A 20,101-nucleotide genomic window follows, 5' to 3' on the forward strand; every position below is an offset into this window, starting at 1 on the left:
GCCCGGAGGGATTCTGGGGACTAGACATAGGCGGAGAGGTCGAACCAGGATAAGTCGTGCTGAGTAATTTCTAACTCTTTTTCAATATATATCTGTATGTGTTGCTTGCTATATTTACTCAGTATATAAATTGTTTAAGCTGACACTGAGTAAATCAGAGTGCTGAGTTGGAAGCTGACCATAAAAGTGTCATTTCCCAACTCATAAGGAAAACAGTTCTAGTTAGTATTTGACTAATGCCGTCTTACGCCTCACTCGGCCGCGCTGACCAAAGCTGAGTTGTGAAACTCAAAGAATTGAATTAAGTCAGTGTAATTAAAGCGAAAAAGTTACATTAGTTCCTAACCCCCCCTTTGGAACTAATCACACGGGACCAACAAGTGGTATCAGAGCTTAATAGCTCACTACTCAAAGATTTAACAATATTGAGCTGATCCCGATAAATGGCTGAGAACAGCACTCGATTCCTTCCCGGGAACTAAACAACACAGATACTCCCTGAGGGATTATCAATCAGTCGACCTCCCCTATTCTTTGGATCTAATTATACATTCTGGAAGAATAGATGAAGAACTTTATTCAAGCCACAAACATGAGTGCATGGCTTGCAATAGTTCAAGGCCCATATGTGCCTTATAAAACTGTTAACAATGAGAAAGTTGTTAAGAGTGAAACTGAGTGGTCAGAAGATGACCTTAAAAAATTACAAAATAATGCTTCGGCTATCAATATGCTTCACTGTGCGCTAGATGCTGCAGAATACAATAAGATTTCAGGTTGCGAGTCTGCACAGGAGATTTAGAAAAAGCTTGAAGTAACCTATGAAGGTACAAGCAAGGTTAAGGAATCAAAGGTGAACCAACATATGAGATTATACGAGCTGTTCGAGATGAACGACAATGAGGACATCTCTGGAATGAACGCTAGATTCACCAACATCATAAATGAGCTAAAGAGACTCGGCAAGAACTTCACTGAAGAAGAGCAGGTGAAGAAAATCTTAAGAAGCTTACCGAAGAGCTGGCAAGCTAAGAAAACGGCCGTGGAGGAAGCTCAAGACTTGACAACATATAAATACGACGAGCTGATCGGATCTCTGCTGACTCATGAGATCTCTATGAAAAATTTCGAAGTAAAAGAAAAGTCAGAAGACAAGAAACAAAAATCACTTGTCATGAAAGCTGACTCAACCGAAGCTGACTCATCGGATGATGAGGAAATGGCCATTTTCACGAGGAAGATGAAGAAGCTGTTCAGAAAAAATGAAAAGAACAGTAAGAGGCCATTCAGAAGAGGCGAGAGGTACAAAGCTGAGTCTAGTGACAAATACAAAAAGGACAGCTTCAAGCCTGTCACGTGCTTTGAGTGCCATCAAACTAGGCACATTAAGTCAAGCTGCCCTAATCTGAAGAAAGAAAATAAGGGAAGCAAAAAGGCAATGGTGGCCACATGGAGTGACAGCGATGAGTCAACATCATCTGAAGCTGATGCCACCGAGTCAGCAAACATATGCTTCATGGCCGATGACGCTGCTGACCACACTCAATCTGAGCAAGCTGACCTCTCTGAAGAATCTGAACAGGAGGAGTACTCAAATGAGGTAACATCCTTACACTTGCTTAGAAATGAAATGATTAACGCCCTGAGTGATTTATATACACTGACTAAAAAGTGTAACAAGAAAATAAAGGCACTCAGCAGGCGGTGTGATGAGATTGAAGAGGTCCAACTTAGTGACCTTCGATATCTTCTCCAAGACAACTCAACTTTGCATAGCAACATGGACATTTTGCACAAGTTTGTCTCGGAAGTCCAATCAGATTCAAAGAAACTGAGAAAGGATGTCACAAACCTACAGAACCAAATAAAAGGTTCAAACAAATCTCATGCTGAGTACTCAGGTACTGGTCAGCGCAGACAGTTCACTCAGTGTGACTGTTGTGGGAAAAAGGGACACACAACAGATGTGTGTTGGTATAACAAGCGGATTGTCCAATGTGACTTCTGCGGAAAGAAAGGACATACCACTAAGGTATGTTGGCATGCTCAGCACAATGGTGCTGACCAAAAACAAAGTCACCCTAAAAGGGTAACTCATTGTGACTTCTGTGGTAAACAAGGCCACACCATAAAAGTATGCCGTCACAAATTAAAACATGACTTTGCACTTGTCTATGCTAACAAACGAGGACCCAAAAAGAATTGGGTACCTAAAGATGAATGATTCAAAATGCAGGTGAGCCTAAGGTGCGTGGAGAAGTCAAAGCTTTGGTATATTGACAGCACATGCTCAAGGCATATGACTGGTGATGAAACTCAGTTCATCACACTTGAGCTTAAATGAGAAGGTAACGTAAGCTTTGGAGACAATAAGAAGGGTAAGATAGTAGGGTCAGGTACTATCAGAGGTAACCCCACTATTGAGTCAGTCTCCTTAGTTAAGGGTCTCAAATATAACCTATTGAGTGTAGCTCAGCTGTGTGACAGCGGTAGGCATGTTATATTTGATGCTACTCAGTGTTGAATACTCGAGGGAAAAACAAACAAATTGATTTTAACTGCCCCTCATGTTGACAACGTATATATGTTGAGTTTAGAAAAACAATGTTCAAAAAATATATACTTAGTATCTAAAGAGGATAACTCCTGGCTATGGCATAGGAGACTTGGTCATGTAAACATGGACCTCCTTGCCAAATTAGCTAGAAAGCAATTAGTTGAGGGATTGCCCAAATTGAAATTTGAAAAAGATCAATTATGTAATGCTTGTCAGCAAGGTAAATAAACGAAAAAGTCTTTTCAAAGTAAAAACATTGTCTCAACCAAGAGACCATTGGAATTACTACATTTGGACCTTTTCGGACCTGTCCAGCCACTCAGCTTGGGCGGTAAGAAATTCTCCTTAGTCATTGTAGACGATTTCTCTCGGTATACTTGGATCATCTTGCTGAGTAGCAAGGATGAAACTTTTGAGATGTTCACAACATTGATTAAGAAGCTTGAAAATGACAAAGACCTAAGAGTAGCTCATATTATAAGTGACAATGGCGGAGAATTCAAAAACCAACAGTTTGATGAATTCTGTGAAGTCAGCGGCATTGACCATAACTTTTCTGCTCCTAGGACACCTCAACAAAATGGGGTTGTTGAAAGGAAGAACAGAACCATAGTTGAAATTGCTAGGACAATGCTGAGCGAAAATAGGCTTCCAAAGTATTTCTGGGGTGAAGCTGTCCACACATCATGCTACATACTGAATAGGGCTTTAGGTAGACCTATACTCAAGAAAACCCCTTATGAACTTTGGAAAGGACGAAAGCCCAACATTGGCTACTTTCGTGCCTTTGGGTGTAAATGCTTTATACTCAATACAAAAGATAACCTTGCTAAATTTGATGCTAAAGCTGACGAAGCGATCTTTTTAGGGTACTTAACTAACAGTAAAGCATATAGGGTGTATAACAAACGAACTCAAGTTGTAGAAGAGTATGTCCATATCGAGTTCGATGAAACTGACCCTGCAGGAAAGATAACTCAGTCCGCCGAAGATGACCCAAGCTCAGCTTCCGCTGACAAAACAGGAGCCGCTGAGTCATCAGTACAAGGGTTGACCAAAGGTAAAAACGAAACCGAAATTACCTTTGCTGACCAATCTACTCCTGCAGACATTGTAGAAACACCTATTCCAGACAACTCAACATTACCTAAAGAAATAAAAATTCCAAGAGGACATTCGAAGAAGTCCATTCTTGATGCCGCTGACAACAAGCTAATGACAAGAGACCAGCTTAGAAAGTATCTCGGCAATGTTGCATTCGTCTCAGTACATGAGCCAAAGAACTTCTCAGAAGCTGAGCATGACGAACATTGGATTAATGCTATGCAAGAGGAGCTTGATCAATTCAAAAGAAATGAGGTATGGGATTTAGTACCAAAACCTAGGAATCAAAAGACCATAGGAACTAAGTGGGTCTTTAGCAATAAACTAGATGAGCAAGGCAATATGGTCAGAAACAAAGCCCGACTTGTAGCCCAAGGCTATAGTCAGGAAGAAGGCATTGACTACGGTGAAACCTTTGTTCCCGTTGCTAGGCTAGAGGCTATACGAATATTGTGTGCATATGCTAGCTATATGAACTTTAAACTATATCAAATGGATGTCAAAAGTGCTTTTCTTAATGGATTTATAAATGAAGAGGTTTATGTTAGTCAGCCTCCAGGGTTTGAAGATCCAAAACTTCCAAACCACGTTTATAAACTCAAGAAGGCCCTATACGGCCTAAAACAAGCACCACGTGCTTGGTACGAAAGGTTGACCAATTTCCTGCTGACCAGGAACTATGTCAGAGGCATAGCTGACACAACCTTATTCATTAAGAAAAAGGGTAAGAATACCCTGTTGGCACAAATTTACGTAGATGACATAATCTTTAGTGCTACTGATGAATCTATGTGCAAAGAATTTAGTAAACAGATACAAACTGAGTTCGAGATGTCTATGATGGGCGAACTCAACTTCTTACTTGGTTTACAAATCAAGCAAGGGAAGAACGACATCTTCATTAGTCAGTCTAAGTACGCCAAAGAAATGTTAAAGAAATTCGATATGGAAGAATGCAAGCCCATATCAACCCCAATGGGTACTGACACTGTCCTTTGTTCTGATGAGAAAGGTAAGTCAGTAGACAGCAAGTTATATCTAGGTATGATAGGCTCTCTACTTTATCTTACTGCTAGTAGACCTGACATTCAGTACTCAATATGTTATTGTGCAAGATATCAAGCTGACCCCAGAGAATCTCATCTTATAGATGTAAAAAGAATTTTTAGATATTTGTAGAGCTCGGTTAATGCAGGTTTATGGTATCCAAATACAAATGACTTCACACTCATTGGATACACTGACGCTGACTATGGACGAGATAAGCTAGAACGCAAGAGCACTTCAGGAGGATGTCACTTCCTAGGAAGCTGTCTAGTATCTTGGTTTAGTAAGAAGCAATCGTCAGTGGCCCTGTCTACAACTGAAGCTGAGTATATTTCTGCTGGAAGTTGTGTGGCCCAGGTACTATGGATTAAGCAACAACTAGAGGATTATGAAGTCAAAACGGAAACAATAGAGGTCAAATGTGACAACAAGAGTGCCATTGACCTATCCAAAAATCCAATCCAACACAACAGGATGAAGCATGTCAGCATAAGGCATCACTTCATCAGAGATCACGTACTCAAGGGTGAGATCAAGCTGACTTATGTTCCAACAGATGAACAGCTTGCGGATATCTTTACGAAGCCTCTGGCTCGTGAGCAATTCAACATACTAAGGGAAGCTATTGGTATGTCTAATCCTCTTCAATGAAATTCTATGTTTAAATTGAATGATGAATGATTACCATGCTGAGTAATTTGTGCTAAATTAGTAGCTATTACATACTAAGTAACTTACTCAAACTGAGCTAATACGAATATCATAAAATCACTTTATGCTGACTAAACTTACATACTGAGTGATTATCTTAAGCTGAGTTACTAAGCACACGAATAAGTCTCTACGTAAAACTGTCTACTCAGACTTTCAAACGTTTAAAATTCCTAACGCTGAGTAAAGATCCGTTGCACAATTAATGCTAGCACGCGAATTAAATAGCCACCTAGGATGACGTAAGCGCAATAATTAGAAAACACATGCGCCGATTGTGTCATAAATGCCAGAATCATTGTCGGTTGATTATCTCGAGGTCAAACCGTCATTTCAACGATTCAGATCAACTCGACACCTCTATAAATAGTGGACGAATTCCCACTTGTGTCTCTTTACACATAGAAATTCTGGCATTCAATCCCTCTCTCTCTCTCTCGAAACCCAAAACTTCTCAAAAACTCTAAGAATCATGTCTAACGATTCACAAAATATCTTCGGTGCCGGTTACGACGACAACCGCTCCGATGAAAACCCTCAATCTCCTGCTCAGCAGGAATACAGCGAGACTCCCACTAAGTCTCAAGAACACGGTCAACATGACCAAACTCCAAGCAAGAGCCCTCACGCTGACCTTGCAACTTCATCGAAAAAGAAACAGAAAAAGGATAAGGGGAAAAAACCAATGGAACGTACCTACTCTCTAGTCTACAACAGTGTCAGGGGATACAAGGTTGATCACTCCCGATGGTTTTCTAAGGGATTTGTAGACGCTGAGAAACCGTTCTACGAATGGATCTCTAAAAATGGCTGGGGCGAGCTATTTTCTATTCGAGAAGCCACCTACCCAGAACTGGTAAAGGAATTATATGCAAATTTGCGAGCTGCTGATGATGACAGGGACTATATGGTCACCAAGGTCAAGGGAAAGGAAATCTTCGTCAATCCTCCTTATCTCGCCAAATTGCTCAAGTTGACCAATAGCGGAACCAAACTCAGAACAAAAAATGACTACACTAAAATTGAATATCCCACTGAGTTTTGCAAACCCGTCGGTCATGTAGGGCAAATCGCTAGCACTTCCATGGGTCAGAATCAAAAGATGGCCCACTACATCCTGATGAACTTTCTTTTCCCCAAAGTCAACTCCACATCCTCAGTGTCAAATTTTGAGCAATGCTTTATCTAGCATATGCTGACCTACAAGCCACTCAACATGCCGGTTTTTGTCATCGGTGCTTTCCAACGAAGCACTGGCACTCTTAGGTTAGGCTCCCTCATCACCAAAATCCTCCAAGACTACCAAGTGAGCCTAGTAGAGGAAATCAACGTCTGGGGTACGGAAATTTCAGCTGGAATACTGTTCGGCTTGGCCTACGACCAACCCATCGTACCCAAGAAAGGTAAGGGGGCCGCAACTAAGGAAACACAGGGCATGCTGACCAGAGAGGGGAAGAAAGTAAAGCAAGCTCGCGCTGATAAGCAAGAGAAAAATAGGAAAGCTATTCAAACCTCTTCCAAAGACATTGATGCTACCCCGAAAAAGATTCGGATTGTGTCCAAAGGAAAGAAGACTGAAGTTGAGCAAGGCCAGGATGGACCCAAGTCAGCAGAAAACCTCAAAAGGCAAGTTGAGCCTGGGGAGGAAAAAGAGGATACTCCCGAGCAGCCTCTGAGAAAGAAAAAGAAGATCTCCTCTAGGTTAAACCCTATTGATGCACCCCCTATAGCCTCTGTAATATCTGAAGACTCACACTTTGTGAGAAGCCAAGAGATTGATCTCGAGAAAACCCCTACTGACCAAGATGAAGAAGGGTTGGGTAATCTCGGAGGTCAGTTTGATGTTGAGGAGACAATAGCTGCTGAGCATGTACAGACAGTTAACGCTGAGCAGGTTGAAGAACAAACTGAGCCAATAGCGAACGCCCATGCTGACCTAGGGCTAAATTCATCCTCTGAGTCTCTTGACTCTATTCCTGTCGATCCCTCTCCTCCAAAGGCTAAGAAATTCAAACGGCTCAAGAAAAAGGCTCATAAATCTCCAGTTATTGACCTTCTGGATGATTCTCCTCTACGGGATCCCATTTCTGACCTTACTACAATGCAATTCAAATTCTTCTCCAATACCACTGAGACTTCTCCAAGGAAACTCCCGAAAAAGCAAGCCTCTGTTTCTCAAGCTAAGGAACATGCCGATCCCAAGACTCTAGAAAATCCAATCCTTACCAAGCAAGTGCTTGAAGTTCCTGCTGGTCAAACCACTGAGTCAGCGCAAGAAAAGTTTGCTCGAGTCAGCTTTAAAATTCCTCCATCTCCAACTCCAATTCCAGCTGACACTGAGCCAGTCAATAACTCTGCCGATCATCCTCTTCCAAATCCTTCAACGCAGAACGCTAACCAGTCAGTTCTTGCTGGTAATCTGAATAAAAGTCCAGCCGCTGACCTCAATGGCACATCTGCTTCTAGACAGCACCAAACACCTCCCCCATCCGGTGCTACTCATATTCCGGCATCTGGGCCATAAAATGATGAAACCTACGTGTACTTGCATGCTACTGAGTTTGGACGCCAAATCATCGACTCAGCTCAAGCCCTACTTTAGGATATTCATCAATCCAATATCGAAACCGCTGGGTCTGTTCATGTTGAGCCAACTCAACTTTCCTCTGTCACTCAGCTCTTGACTGAAATCAAAGGTCTCAAGGATCTTCTGAGTGTCATGACATCTCTCCAATCTCAACAACCCAAGTAGGAATCTATAGTAAAGCTGGCTGAACTCCAGCTGACAATGGTAAACCATATAAACTCTCTCCAGGGTCAACTCAACAACTTGTCAGCTGTGAACTCAATGTATGCAACCTCTGCTGAGGTTCATCAACTTTTCACCCAGCTAAATACTGAGCAGACAAGAACTCGTGAGTTAATCTCCTCTTCTTCCCAGTGTTCCATTGAGCAAATAAGTGAGGCTTTCCGCCTACTCAACTTGAGTAAAGAAGAAATGGAAACTGACCAAGTCAAGACGAATGAACTTTTGCAATACTCCCAAGCCACCTTCAAACATGTGCGCCACACGAATGCTCAACGCCAGTTCTACGATTCGGCTTTGCTCAAGATGTATCATCAAGCTTATGCCATGCTGACTGACACTATCATATGGGTTGGGAAATCTCAAGAATATATTCTGAGTATGATCAGTGCCTCTATCAGGATTCCCCGTTCTGTCTTAGATGATGATGTTCCCATTTTTGATGGCCTAAGGGAAAGCACGAAAAAGCTTAAAGCGTATTCCGTGAGGTTAACTCGTGCTGCTCTCAACGACACTTTCATTCCTCCTCCGCCCGATGCTGGAAAAACGGGGGAGAAAGAACAAGCTGATAGAACTCAGCACCACTTAAGGGAAACAGGAGAAGCATCTGGTAGTCAGCAGAAACAAAAGGGAAAAGGCAAAGTTAATCCTGCCCAAGTCAACAGAAAGAAATAGTTTGGCTAGATTTGCTAATTTCTTGACTTGTAATTTTTCTTATCTTGCGTATTTTGTCCTGCTGACCATCAATATAAACTTATGCATCTCTTATTCAAATTGACTAATCTTATGTGATGCTTACTTACGTATTGTGATTTATGCTGATCTGTCTTAATTGAACAAACAAACGAAAGAAAAAATAAGGAATATACTCAGTACACATTAGACTTGATACATCTGCTCTGATAATCTTTTCCCATAACTCTGATATCAAACTGACCATGCATCAAAACTGAGTAAAACATATTCCACATATTGACCTCTTCTGAAAGCTGACCTAGGCTCATCTGAATTAGATCTTGGAAGGTCTAGAATTGAACTAAGTCAATATAAGCATGTCTTAATTTTACTCAATTAAATCTTAGAAGGTATAGAGTTAAGTCAATAGATGCAACCCTTACGGGGGAGTAATTTCAGAAGCATAAAAAGAATTTCAATCATGGGGAATCTTAATGCTGAGTTCCATCAATTAAATATTTTGCCAACATCAAAATGGGGGAGTTTGTTGAAACACCTTTCCACATGATTTTGATTTGACAAAATCTTTTAAGTTAATCCATGATTAAGGGCCAATTAAATTTAAGTGCTTTGATTTAATTGTACTAATATGTTTGTTTAATGTTGAGCATAAATATAAATGAAAATAGAAATAAAAAGTAAGACAGGACGAAGTCAGTATGAGAACACATCACAAACTGAGTGAAGTGCAACTCAGCATAATAGAAGATAAGTCACCTTCTGAACAGAAGCTTAAAGATCAAGCTAATCAATGAAGCTGAGTGAAACGCAACTCAATATCAAAAGTAGAGAAGTCTTCTTGGGAACTATATCTTGCAGAACGAAGCTGACCATGGAAGATGAGTAAAAGAGAACTCAGTATCACAATTGGCAACAATCATAGACAACGGCTATTAAAGTCAAGCTGAGTGATCTTCATGACAACGCGAATGATCCGTTTGCTAAAAGACAAGATGCGACAACTGTCTGCACCAATTCAGAAGTTTTGGAATTATGCATGGATACAATTTCGAGATGCATGGGTCAACTGTTCGTTAGCTAAAAGACGAACTGGCGCAAGAAGACAAAACCTGCGATAAAAAGACAAACCTGATGACTGTGGAATTCAGACGACAGGATTGGCCTGCAAATCTGAAGCTAACCAGAACATGTCGCCGGAAGGAGCCGTTTGAATCCAACGGATAATTCCGGATTCAAATGATTGAGCTTTCAGGTTTCAAATATAAAAGGACAAGTATACTTCTTGAATCCTTTGCCGATTGCCAAGAGAACAAAAAGCATACATACAAAGCACCTCAAAACAAGAGAAAGATCTTACACCAAACTTCTATTTCTGTGTAAAAGCTAGAGTGATTTTTGTAATCGTCTAAAGTGTTCTTTGTCTGAAAAAGAACAAATTCTGTATCAATTGTAAAATTGAGAGAGTGTGATGAGTACTCGGTTTTAAGTACTCAGTGGTAGAAAAATCTAGGTGTTCGGTTATAACACTTAGTAGGAGTTGAGTAGACGAATAGAGGACGGTACTCTTGCATATTCAACTGCCTTGTAAACGGTTTGCGCTCTACCTTTAAAGAGCTCAGTATTGGATTTAAAAATCCCGGAGGGATTCTGGGGACTGGACGTAGGCGGAGAGGCCGAACCAGGATAAGTCGTGCTGAGTAATTTCTAACTCTCTTTGAATATATATCTGTATGTGTTGCTTGCTATATTTACTCAGTATATAAATTGTTTAAGCTGACACTGAGTAAATCAGAGTGCTGAGTTAGAAGCTGACCATAAAAGTGTCATTTCCCAACTCACAAGAAAAACAGTTCTAGTCAGTATCTGACTAAAGCCGTCTTACGCCTCACTCGGCCGCGCTGACCAAAGCTGAGTTGTGAAACTCAAAGAATTGAATTAAGTCGGCGTAATTAAAGCGAAAAAGTTACATTAGTTCCTAACCCCCCCTTTGGAATTAATCACACGGGACCAACAATCACAACATAACATAAGAAGAGGTTGCCTCCTGCCTCCTGCGCCTCCTGTCAAAGGTCAATAAGAATATGAGGCTCTATGAACTCTTTGAGATGAAGGAAGGTGAAGGCATCTTCGAGATGAATACTAGATTCACCAACATCATAAATGAGCTTAAGAGGATTGGAAAAGTCTTCTTAGAGGAGGAGCAAGTTAAGAAGATTCTTAGAAGCCTTCCGAAAATTGGCAGGCAAAGAAGACAACTATTGAAGAAGCTCAAGATTTAACGAAATATAAGTATGATGAGCTAATTGGATCCCTTCTGACTAACGAAATATCAATGAAGAATTTCGAAGTCAAATAAACATCCGAAGATAAGAAACAGAAGTCAATAGTGCTTAAAGCTGCTTCCTCAGAAGAAAGCATTACTGATGATGAAGAGATGACAATGTTCACTCGTAAGATGAAACGAATGTTAATGCCTAGATACTCCTTCCTTTTACTTCATTATTGTATATTCACCCCTGCATTAATCCTCTCATTAATTATCATTAATTCTATATTAATCATGTGTTAATCGTTATTAATTGTCATTAATCCTTCATCTAGAAGGAATAACGGCTCACCATTATTTATATTGATATCCCTTATTCCTTATTCTAGAAAAAATACATTTGGGTTGTTATAAGGTATAGTCTTGCAATTATACGACTTTAAGCTGGAATTTACAATTGCACGCTTTAGTCTTACTTTTCCTTCTTAAACCCGTCTAAACTTTTCAAAACTCCTCTATACCATTCACCACGTGAGAATCTCAAAAGCTTATGCTTTCCTCCGTGTTTGTGTGAAGCAATAATCAGCTCAAAACCATGTTGAATTGCAACATTTTTTGTCCACTCAATAGTTTCGGAACTTGTCTGGAAAATTATGCCCGTAATGAAAGGGCTACTTCTTGATATAGCGATCCCATTCATGTGGAGACCATCATGTTTCGAATGTCTTCAAGGAACTTGGCTTTCAACTGCCTATTATCTCATTCTTTATTAATGCTTCATATTTTGGACTGAGTTGAAACTCTTGTTTGGCTCTTTTGAAGTTCAGATTAAGTTGATGTTCTGCCTTTTCCTGACTTGTTCCGTCATATCTTCATATGATTAAGATGAAGACCCCAGTTTTTCTTTATTTTCTTTCTTTTAGAGATTGAATCTCTCGATGTAGAAAGAGGTTTATTAGGGTTATATTGTGTACCAAGATTAATGTCAATGTAAAGATCATTCATGTATCAAGCTATTGTCAGATACATTGCCCAAATAACTAAATTGATATTCATTGCATTAGAAGACTTAATGAAGAGACCATTTTTTACTTCTTCTTTTTAGCAGAAAATAAGAACATACATTTGAATTAAAAATCTTCTTCCTTAGACAGGAGGATTTCTTCATCTATATGTCGATATACTTAGGGAATAGTGACATATGTGAAAGACGACATATAAGATATGTCAAAATGTGACTCACAATATAAGTAAAATGCATGTGATGACATACAAGGTATGTGTCAAAAGTTGACTTATATTCGAAAGGTGAATGGCATAACAATGTATTTTCTAAAATATGACACATTATGCAGAACGGGATGACATATTTGATATGTCCTACAAATAGTTGAGATGCAAATAGGACATGACCATGACATACGAGGTATGTGTTAAAGGCTAACTTGAACTCAATACACAAAAACTGATATATTATGTGGATGTTACGACATAATTGGTATAACTACCAATTCGAGATGCAAGGTAAGACACAAGTGACGATATATATTGTATATGCCAAAGGTTAACTTGAACTTGAAACATGATGTATTTTTTGGAAACACGAGCATTATGACATGGAGCGACATATGTGGTACATCTTGATTTGGCTTGAGGTGTAGTTAAAACACAAAGGATGATATACGGGGGTATGTGTCAATGGTTAATATATTTGAGAAACCAAAAACATACTTGGTATGTCTTGATATGGTTTGACAATATTAAAGACACTCGGGATGTGCTTCAAAAAGGGTAAATAACATAAAAGGTATTACTCACAAGTGTGACACGATAAAGACGTACAGAATACGTTATGACGTATGTTGTATGCCTCCTGAGTGATATGTGATATAAGGTAAAGATATACGAAATACGTCAATATATGTGGTATGCCTCCTGATTGGTGCATATGACGAAAACTGGATCGACTCTTTCTCATATTTTTGGACGAAATTGAAAATATGTCCAAATGTCTATTAAAACCTAGAATGGCTGCCAAAACAATTTAGCATGCGACTCTCTAAATGGTATGACTTAGTTGACTCGATTGACTTATGCTTGACTCAATTGATATGTACAAAAGATAAACAAAATGAACAAACAGTTAGTTATTACACGTAGCATGCAATTAATTACACTCCCTTCCAACCTTATTCCTCCAAATTTTAAATGATCAATTCATCTTTCTTAGAATTTGTCTTTATTTATTTGTCAATAGGGGACAAATAAACTCTCTTTCAAAGTAACCAGGCACTCAATCCACCAAATTGGAAAAGATTGGGGCCTCAAATGCTTTATACCTATATAATAGCCCACAAAGTATGATCCATTTGATCTAAGTGATCTCCTTCCTGAAATCAACAGCTTCCCAAGCTAACATTGTTACTGGAAATGTCATTGGAAGCACAAACTTCACATGAGCTCCTGCATCATAATATCCTCTTACCAAGTTCACATGTTCCACCCCCCCACAAAACTTACTTAGTCTTAAGCACCGAAACGAGAAGCGGTTATAGATGCTATAACAAAACTTCGTAAAATAATATCTCGAGAAAATTTATGAGGAAATTAACATCACATCTTATTCTAAACTATAAAACTTGTTCACGAATATATAAAACAATATGAGCATTACAATCAAAATTCAAACAAGACATTGTTTGTTAATATATTCTCTTCAATTTACACAAGAATATGAACATTACAATCCAATTTCAAACAAGCAGTGGCTTGAAACATGGAAGAAAAGCAGCTTTAGCAGCAGCATCTTTCAATGTAACATCTTTCCACCAATCTTCCTCCGCTTCTATTATCACCTCGTCTCTCTTGGCGCTGTTCGAGTCTAATGGAAGCCTTTTAAGTTGGGAGCACTCCATGATTTCCATTCTCTTCAGACATGGAAAACACAGTGTTTGCCAATATATGCTCTTCAATTCTGGTAAGCTCTCTAGTACAAGAATTTCGAGTTTTGCAAAGATCGGTTGAACCTCTTCACCTAATCTCTTCCATATTTCACCATATTGTGTAGTGTCGATAACCTCTTTCAATTGCTCGCAACTTTTGATTCGCAGTGTTCTGAGATTCGGGATTGTAATAATCCATGTCAATTCCTCCAAACTTGAGCATTTTTCTATAGTCACTTCTTCAAGCCTTCTGAAATTTCTCTCCTGTAATGAGTGTTCGAGACTGAACTCTCTCAAGTTTTCAGCTTGACGGATCTCTAATGTAAGCAGGCTATTCATACTTGCTAAACGCGAAATGTTCAGCGACTTTGAATCCCAAAAAACTTCAAGTGACAGAGACTGGATACAGCTTAACAGTTTGGGATTGTTATACAATTTGTCAAGAGCAGATGCGCATGTTATTGTGATGCTTAGTACTTGCAGATGTTTTAAGCACAGCAATGGATCTACATCCATTTTTGTAGCAGAGAGAATATTATCTCTAACTTCCTCCACAGAATATCCACACCGGAACATTTTCAGGACTCGCAACGAAGACGATAAACCGTATAGAATTTGCTTAGGAATCACACGCAATTGGTCGTCGTGTTCCAAGCTCAAGCATCTCAAATTTTTCAGCATTCTTAACTCAATAGGTAGTTGTTCTATCCAAGTGTGTGACAGATTAAGATATTGTAGAGAAATTAGCCTTGAAATTTCTAGGGGTACTTCTTCTACCCCACTGTTTGATAAATCTAGAACTGTGAGAGCATCCATGAACTCAGAAAATTCACCTCTGATCATAACAAATGGATTATGATTAAGCAAAAAGGTGAAAAGAATCTCTGGAACAACATTTCCGAGATTCCGAATGAAACTTCCCATTGGTGAAATCCACCCTACAGTTTCAAGTTTTTCTGAATCTGTTGGTTCAATTAAACGAGCATGCTTGAACATTTGAGATTTGATTACTAAAAACAAACAGAATTCCCGAATCATATCTAGCATATTCACATTATGATGTTCTTGTTCTAGTAAACCTGCGTCCATCAATTCATCTATGGCATCATACCCCAAATTCAGAGCATCGTAATCATCTAAAAGTTGTTCACAGATCCAAAAATCTATCAAATCATTCCTAAAAATAGTAAAATCCTCTGGGAACAAACTGAAGTATAACAGACATGACTTAATTCTACGATTGGGCAAACTATCAAAACAGAATTGCAACAAGTAATTAGGTTGAATTTCCATACCTAATTCCCGATCATTCCTTTCAATCTCATCAAAAGCACAAATCCAATTTTCATAGGTTCTCCGGCGAGCCATGGCGCGACCAACGGTGCAGAGAATAATCGGCAAACCCTCACATTTTCTCACCAAAATCCGAGCCATATCAGAAATTCTCCGATCACTCTCTATCCATTCTTCCCCAACCTTTCGCCGGAACAATCGCAAAGCATCCTCCATTAGAAGCTCATCTATGAACAAGACGCGGCGAGCTGATTCTGCGATTTTCCGTGACCGCGTTGTGAAAATGAGCGTGCAATTGGATCCCCAATTTCCCCTGGCCTCATCGTGCCCGACTCCAGAAAGAACGAGTTTATCCCATACATCATCTAAACACAATAATACAGACTTCTTCGCAGCTAATTCAGATCGAATGAGTTTAGATTTTTCACCTGCGCTTTTCCTGACCCATTTGGCATCAAAAAGCTTCATGGATCTGGAGATATCGTCTTGAATTTTTTCGATTGTTAAATTTGATGATACAGTGACCCATATCACAGTTTCGAATTTTTTCGTGGCTAGTAATTTGTTGTAAAGCAGTCTCATGAGCGTAGTTTTTCCCGTTCCTCCGTCGCCTAAAATGGCAATTGATCCTGATGATCTTTCCATGATCATGTTCCAAGCTTGATTCAGCAGGGAATCAAATCCCACCACTGACATTTTAAATTGCAAAAGAATTGAACTGAGCAATTGCAAGTATAACTACAGCTAATTTTTTTGGAGGGATGGAGGTCAACAAGCGTTGACTTTTGGCTCTAGTTGTCATTTTTACCTACTTGTTTGTTAGTGATAGACAAGTTATTCCAAATGGGAATAAATTTATTCTAAATGGCTCAAGTTGATCCGGATAAAGTGGCGGAGCCAGAGCTCAAAGTTCGGAGGGGCTTCATTATATGAAGATTTTTTTTTTCTTAATAACGACTTAAAGCTTTGAATCATAATAGTCAAATCAAAATTTTCAAATTTCTGATAATATAAGAGTAAATTTGATCATAATTGGAAAAATATTCTAAGAGAGGGAGATTCGAATATAGGACCAAGTGGTCGTAGAGACCCTCCCATACCCCAACTCCGCCCCGTCCGGATTGGTAATATGCAAATAAATTAATATGTCATAGGTATCAATAAATACATTCTAGTTAGTATTTAGGATTAATATATCACTATGACTATTCTTTTGCGTTGCTTCGGGTATTTAAAAGAGATAATTTACATTTAGAACAAAATTAATAAGTGGAATAAAAATAATAATAACATAATATAATTTAAAGAATTATATAGGAATATATCATGTTAAAAAATTAAGAAACATGATGGCTGAATATAATAGTTGCGAAAGTTATCATTAAACTTAGGCCTAATACATAAATAACCTCTTGAATTTGTCCAAATGTTGCAACTGTCCCCCTCAACTTTCAATTGTAACAACTTACCCCTTAAACTTGTCCAATTGTAAAACATAACCCCAAATTGGAAATTTTTTTATCCCGTATTTGAAGCAACCGTAAAAAAGTTTTCCCGGATTCGTATCATGCCAAATATCTGATTATCATACTCCACGAGCATTGCAGATTTTGTATTTCACGTGTTTCTTCAATTGGAATCCATGTCAGCAATTTGGGGTTGTGTTTTACAATTGCACAAGTTTAAGGGGTAAGTTGTTACAATTGGACAAGTTTGAGGGGTAAGTTGTTACAATTTAAAATTGGAGGGGGCAGTTGCAACATTTGGACAAGTTCAAGGGGTTATTTATGTATTAGGCCTTAAACATAATATATAGTTTCATTTGAAGACACTTTTAAAAGTCTTATGCACAAGATGAGATGATGCGTTAGATACCTTTTTAAGCTACAAACATAACTCAATAAGAAGAATATTCAATTCGTAATATGGCCAGAGAGTAGATAAACTTCAAATTTGAATAACAAATAGAAATAAATTAATCTTTCACCATAGTTAGCCATGTTAAATTGGAAAGCAATCAATCATTTTTATCACATCTTTAACTTATTGTACACTTATTTTAATCCAATTGATTCAATCAGAACAAATTTGACAAATCAATATCATCCGTGCTTAAATCCCTTGTTGGATCGTTATGCTTACTCATCCTCACCAATCTTTACAGATGAACTGTGATTCATCTTAAGTAGAAGCAACTGAAACTAATCAATTGGAAGGAAATAGCCACAACTATAAAACAAAAAAAAATATAAAGATTGAACCTAATTCCCATAATGTAAAGTGCCGGTCATAACTCCTAACCAAATTATTTGGAAGATGTTTTCTAAAGGGTTAATACACATATTTCTCCTTGTGTTTTCTCGAAAAAACAGATTTGTCCTTAAATCAAATAAACCCACAAAACTATCTCTGAATTTTTCATAAACCTGCAATTATACCATAATCTGACGAAGCTGCTAAACGACGATGACATCAAACCTTCTTATCTCCAGAAAAACTTCAGAAAAGAACAACCAATCACAAACAGAAAAAAATATGCACATTCAATTTCAATTAAAAGCAAGTTAGAAGAACAGATTGATCAAAATTCATTTTCATAAAAGCTCAATCAACCTAATAAAATGGCGTCTAAACCTCCTAATTAATCCAAAAGCAATAGCAATAGAAAACAATAAGAAACCAAATGAATTTTGATTGTCGTCATCCAATTTTTTTGAAGACAAGAAGTTTGATGTCATCGTCGTTTAGCAGCTCCGTCAGATTAGGGTATAATTGCAGGTTTATGGAAAATTCAGGGATAGTTTTGTGGGTTTATTTGATTTAAGGATAAATCTATTTTTCCGCGAAAACACAGGGGCAAATATGTGTATTAACCCTTTTCTAAATACAAAAAATGCTTCTTCTATCCAAATGACAACATTTTCCAGACAGATTTGATGCAAACAACACACAACTTAAATTCTATTACGAACAACAAATTCTCGTTATTTAGCTCTTCCAACATAGCTAATAGCACAACTGAATTATCAACTCATGCATTTTCAAGCAACCCAATCTGAAAGTTCTAACCGCAAACATAATTTTAATCCGAAACAAAAAAAATACCAATTTTAAAACAATAAATAATGAATAATCTAATTTTAATAGTTAAAAACACAAACCGAAAAGAATATAGAGGTGTTCAGGTGCCCTTAACAAATCTAATAGTTAACATTGAACATATATACATATCTCAATCACCTATTCATCCAATAAGATATCAGTTCACTGAATTGAAAGAACAATTCATCCTAAAAAAACAAATCTCAATACCCTTTCTCCAAATTACTCTTGATCAGTGGAACCAATCAACAAAAAAAAGAAAAAAAAAAGTCTTCAAACAATCACCAATATATGAAAAACAAAGAACATAGTACTCAAAATCTTAAAAAGTTGCAAAGGTGAGCCCACGTCAACAAAAAGAAAGAAAATTCAAAATAAGGAAATATATAACCAAATTAGCAAGCGATGAACATCTAATTCTGTTAAAAATGCGTTATTAACTTCATCTGTTTTTGAAATTATTAAAAAATATATTTTTTAAAGTTTGAAATAAAGCTTTTATAGTTTTTCTATAGCCACATTACACATCAAAAACTGTTTTTAAACAATGAAAAAATATAAATTTCGAATGCAGGTGGAATGAATAACCGTCTATTAACCAAATTTTATGTTCAAAATTATTATTTTTTTTATCATCAAGAGTTTAATAAGACAAAAAATAAATGATTAGAGATTTAATGTATACAAATAAAAGATCAAGAGCTTAATGAACCAAAAAATAAAAGTTGAGGGTTTAATAATATTTTTTTGCCAATATAAAATCAAACACCAGAATGTTCATGAGATGTTTTGTAAAAAAAAAAAAAAATGAGATGTTTGAATTCAACGTGAAACTGAAATTGATTTCCATTGCACTGTGAAAGTCTCACTGATTAATACTGCGCCGTTTTGTGGAATTGTTGGCTGTGATAATTGCAAGTATATTAGGGCAAAATGGTTAAAGGAAAATTTTGCAATTGAAATCCAATCTAATTTCAGCGTTCTCTTTTAATTATATGTAATAATTTGTGCTCGAACCTGTCTATAAATCTTGATTTATCATCTAAACTTTTAAAGGGTCTCGAATAAATTCCTAAACTTGGATGGATGCTAGATGAATTTTTTTTTTTATTAAGAGATAAGGTAAAAAATTTAGCCATATAGTTATTATGAGAGAGTAATTAGTATAAAATAGTGCAATATTAAACAAACAGTCTTGATCACATGCACCTTAATGAGCACGTAGAATTTGCTCATTCACCGTTAGATCTAGGCTTATTAGAATCCTAAGATGGAGATTCAAAGCATCTTGAGGCTTAGATTTAATAAGCCTATATCTAACGGTGAATGAGCAAATTCACCGTTAAACATAATGTTTCTCAGTTGGAATAGTTTCAAGTTTAATTGACGATAAGTGATGTTTAAAAATGCAATGTTTCTACATAAAAGATAAATTCATTCTCCTCAAAAACTCATAATGCTAAATTTATACTACAAGGCTTAAAAAATAAATCATAATTATTGGTCTTTTTGCATAACTAGGCTAAAAGTATAAAAACGTATATAGATATATACCACAAAAAATGAAAAATTCAATC

The 20,101-nt window shown here is 37.5% G+C and overlaps 1 protein-coding gene across 1 annotated transcript; it reads right to left on the minus strand.

Annotated features, from left to right (window-relative positions):
* Positions 1-13,839: 13,839 nt before the first annotated feature.
* On the minus strand, positions 13,840-16,230 carry LOC136222655 (putative disease resistance protein At4g10780). The gene is made up of 2 exons (XM_066010390.1): positions 15,425-16,230; positions 13,840-15,208 (listed from the first exon to the last, which is right to left on the minus strand). The coding sequence occupies exons 1-2, from the start codon at positions 16,116-16,118 to the stop codon at positions 13,941-13,943; spliced, it is 1,962 nt and encodes a 653-aa protein (XP_065866462.1). The 5' UTR covers positions 16,119-16,230; the 3' UTR covers positions 13,840-13,940.
* Positions 16,231-20,101: the final 3,871 nt, after the last annotated feature.

This window comes from Euphorbia lathyris, chromosome 1 (genome assembly GCF_963576675.1).
Source record: "Euphorbia lathyris chromosome 1, ddEupLath1.1, whole genome shotgun sequence".
NCBI lineage: Eukaryota > Viridiplantae > Streptophyta > Magnoliopsida > Malpighiales > Euphorbiaceae > Euphorbia > Euphorbia lathyris.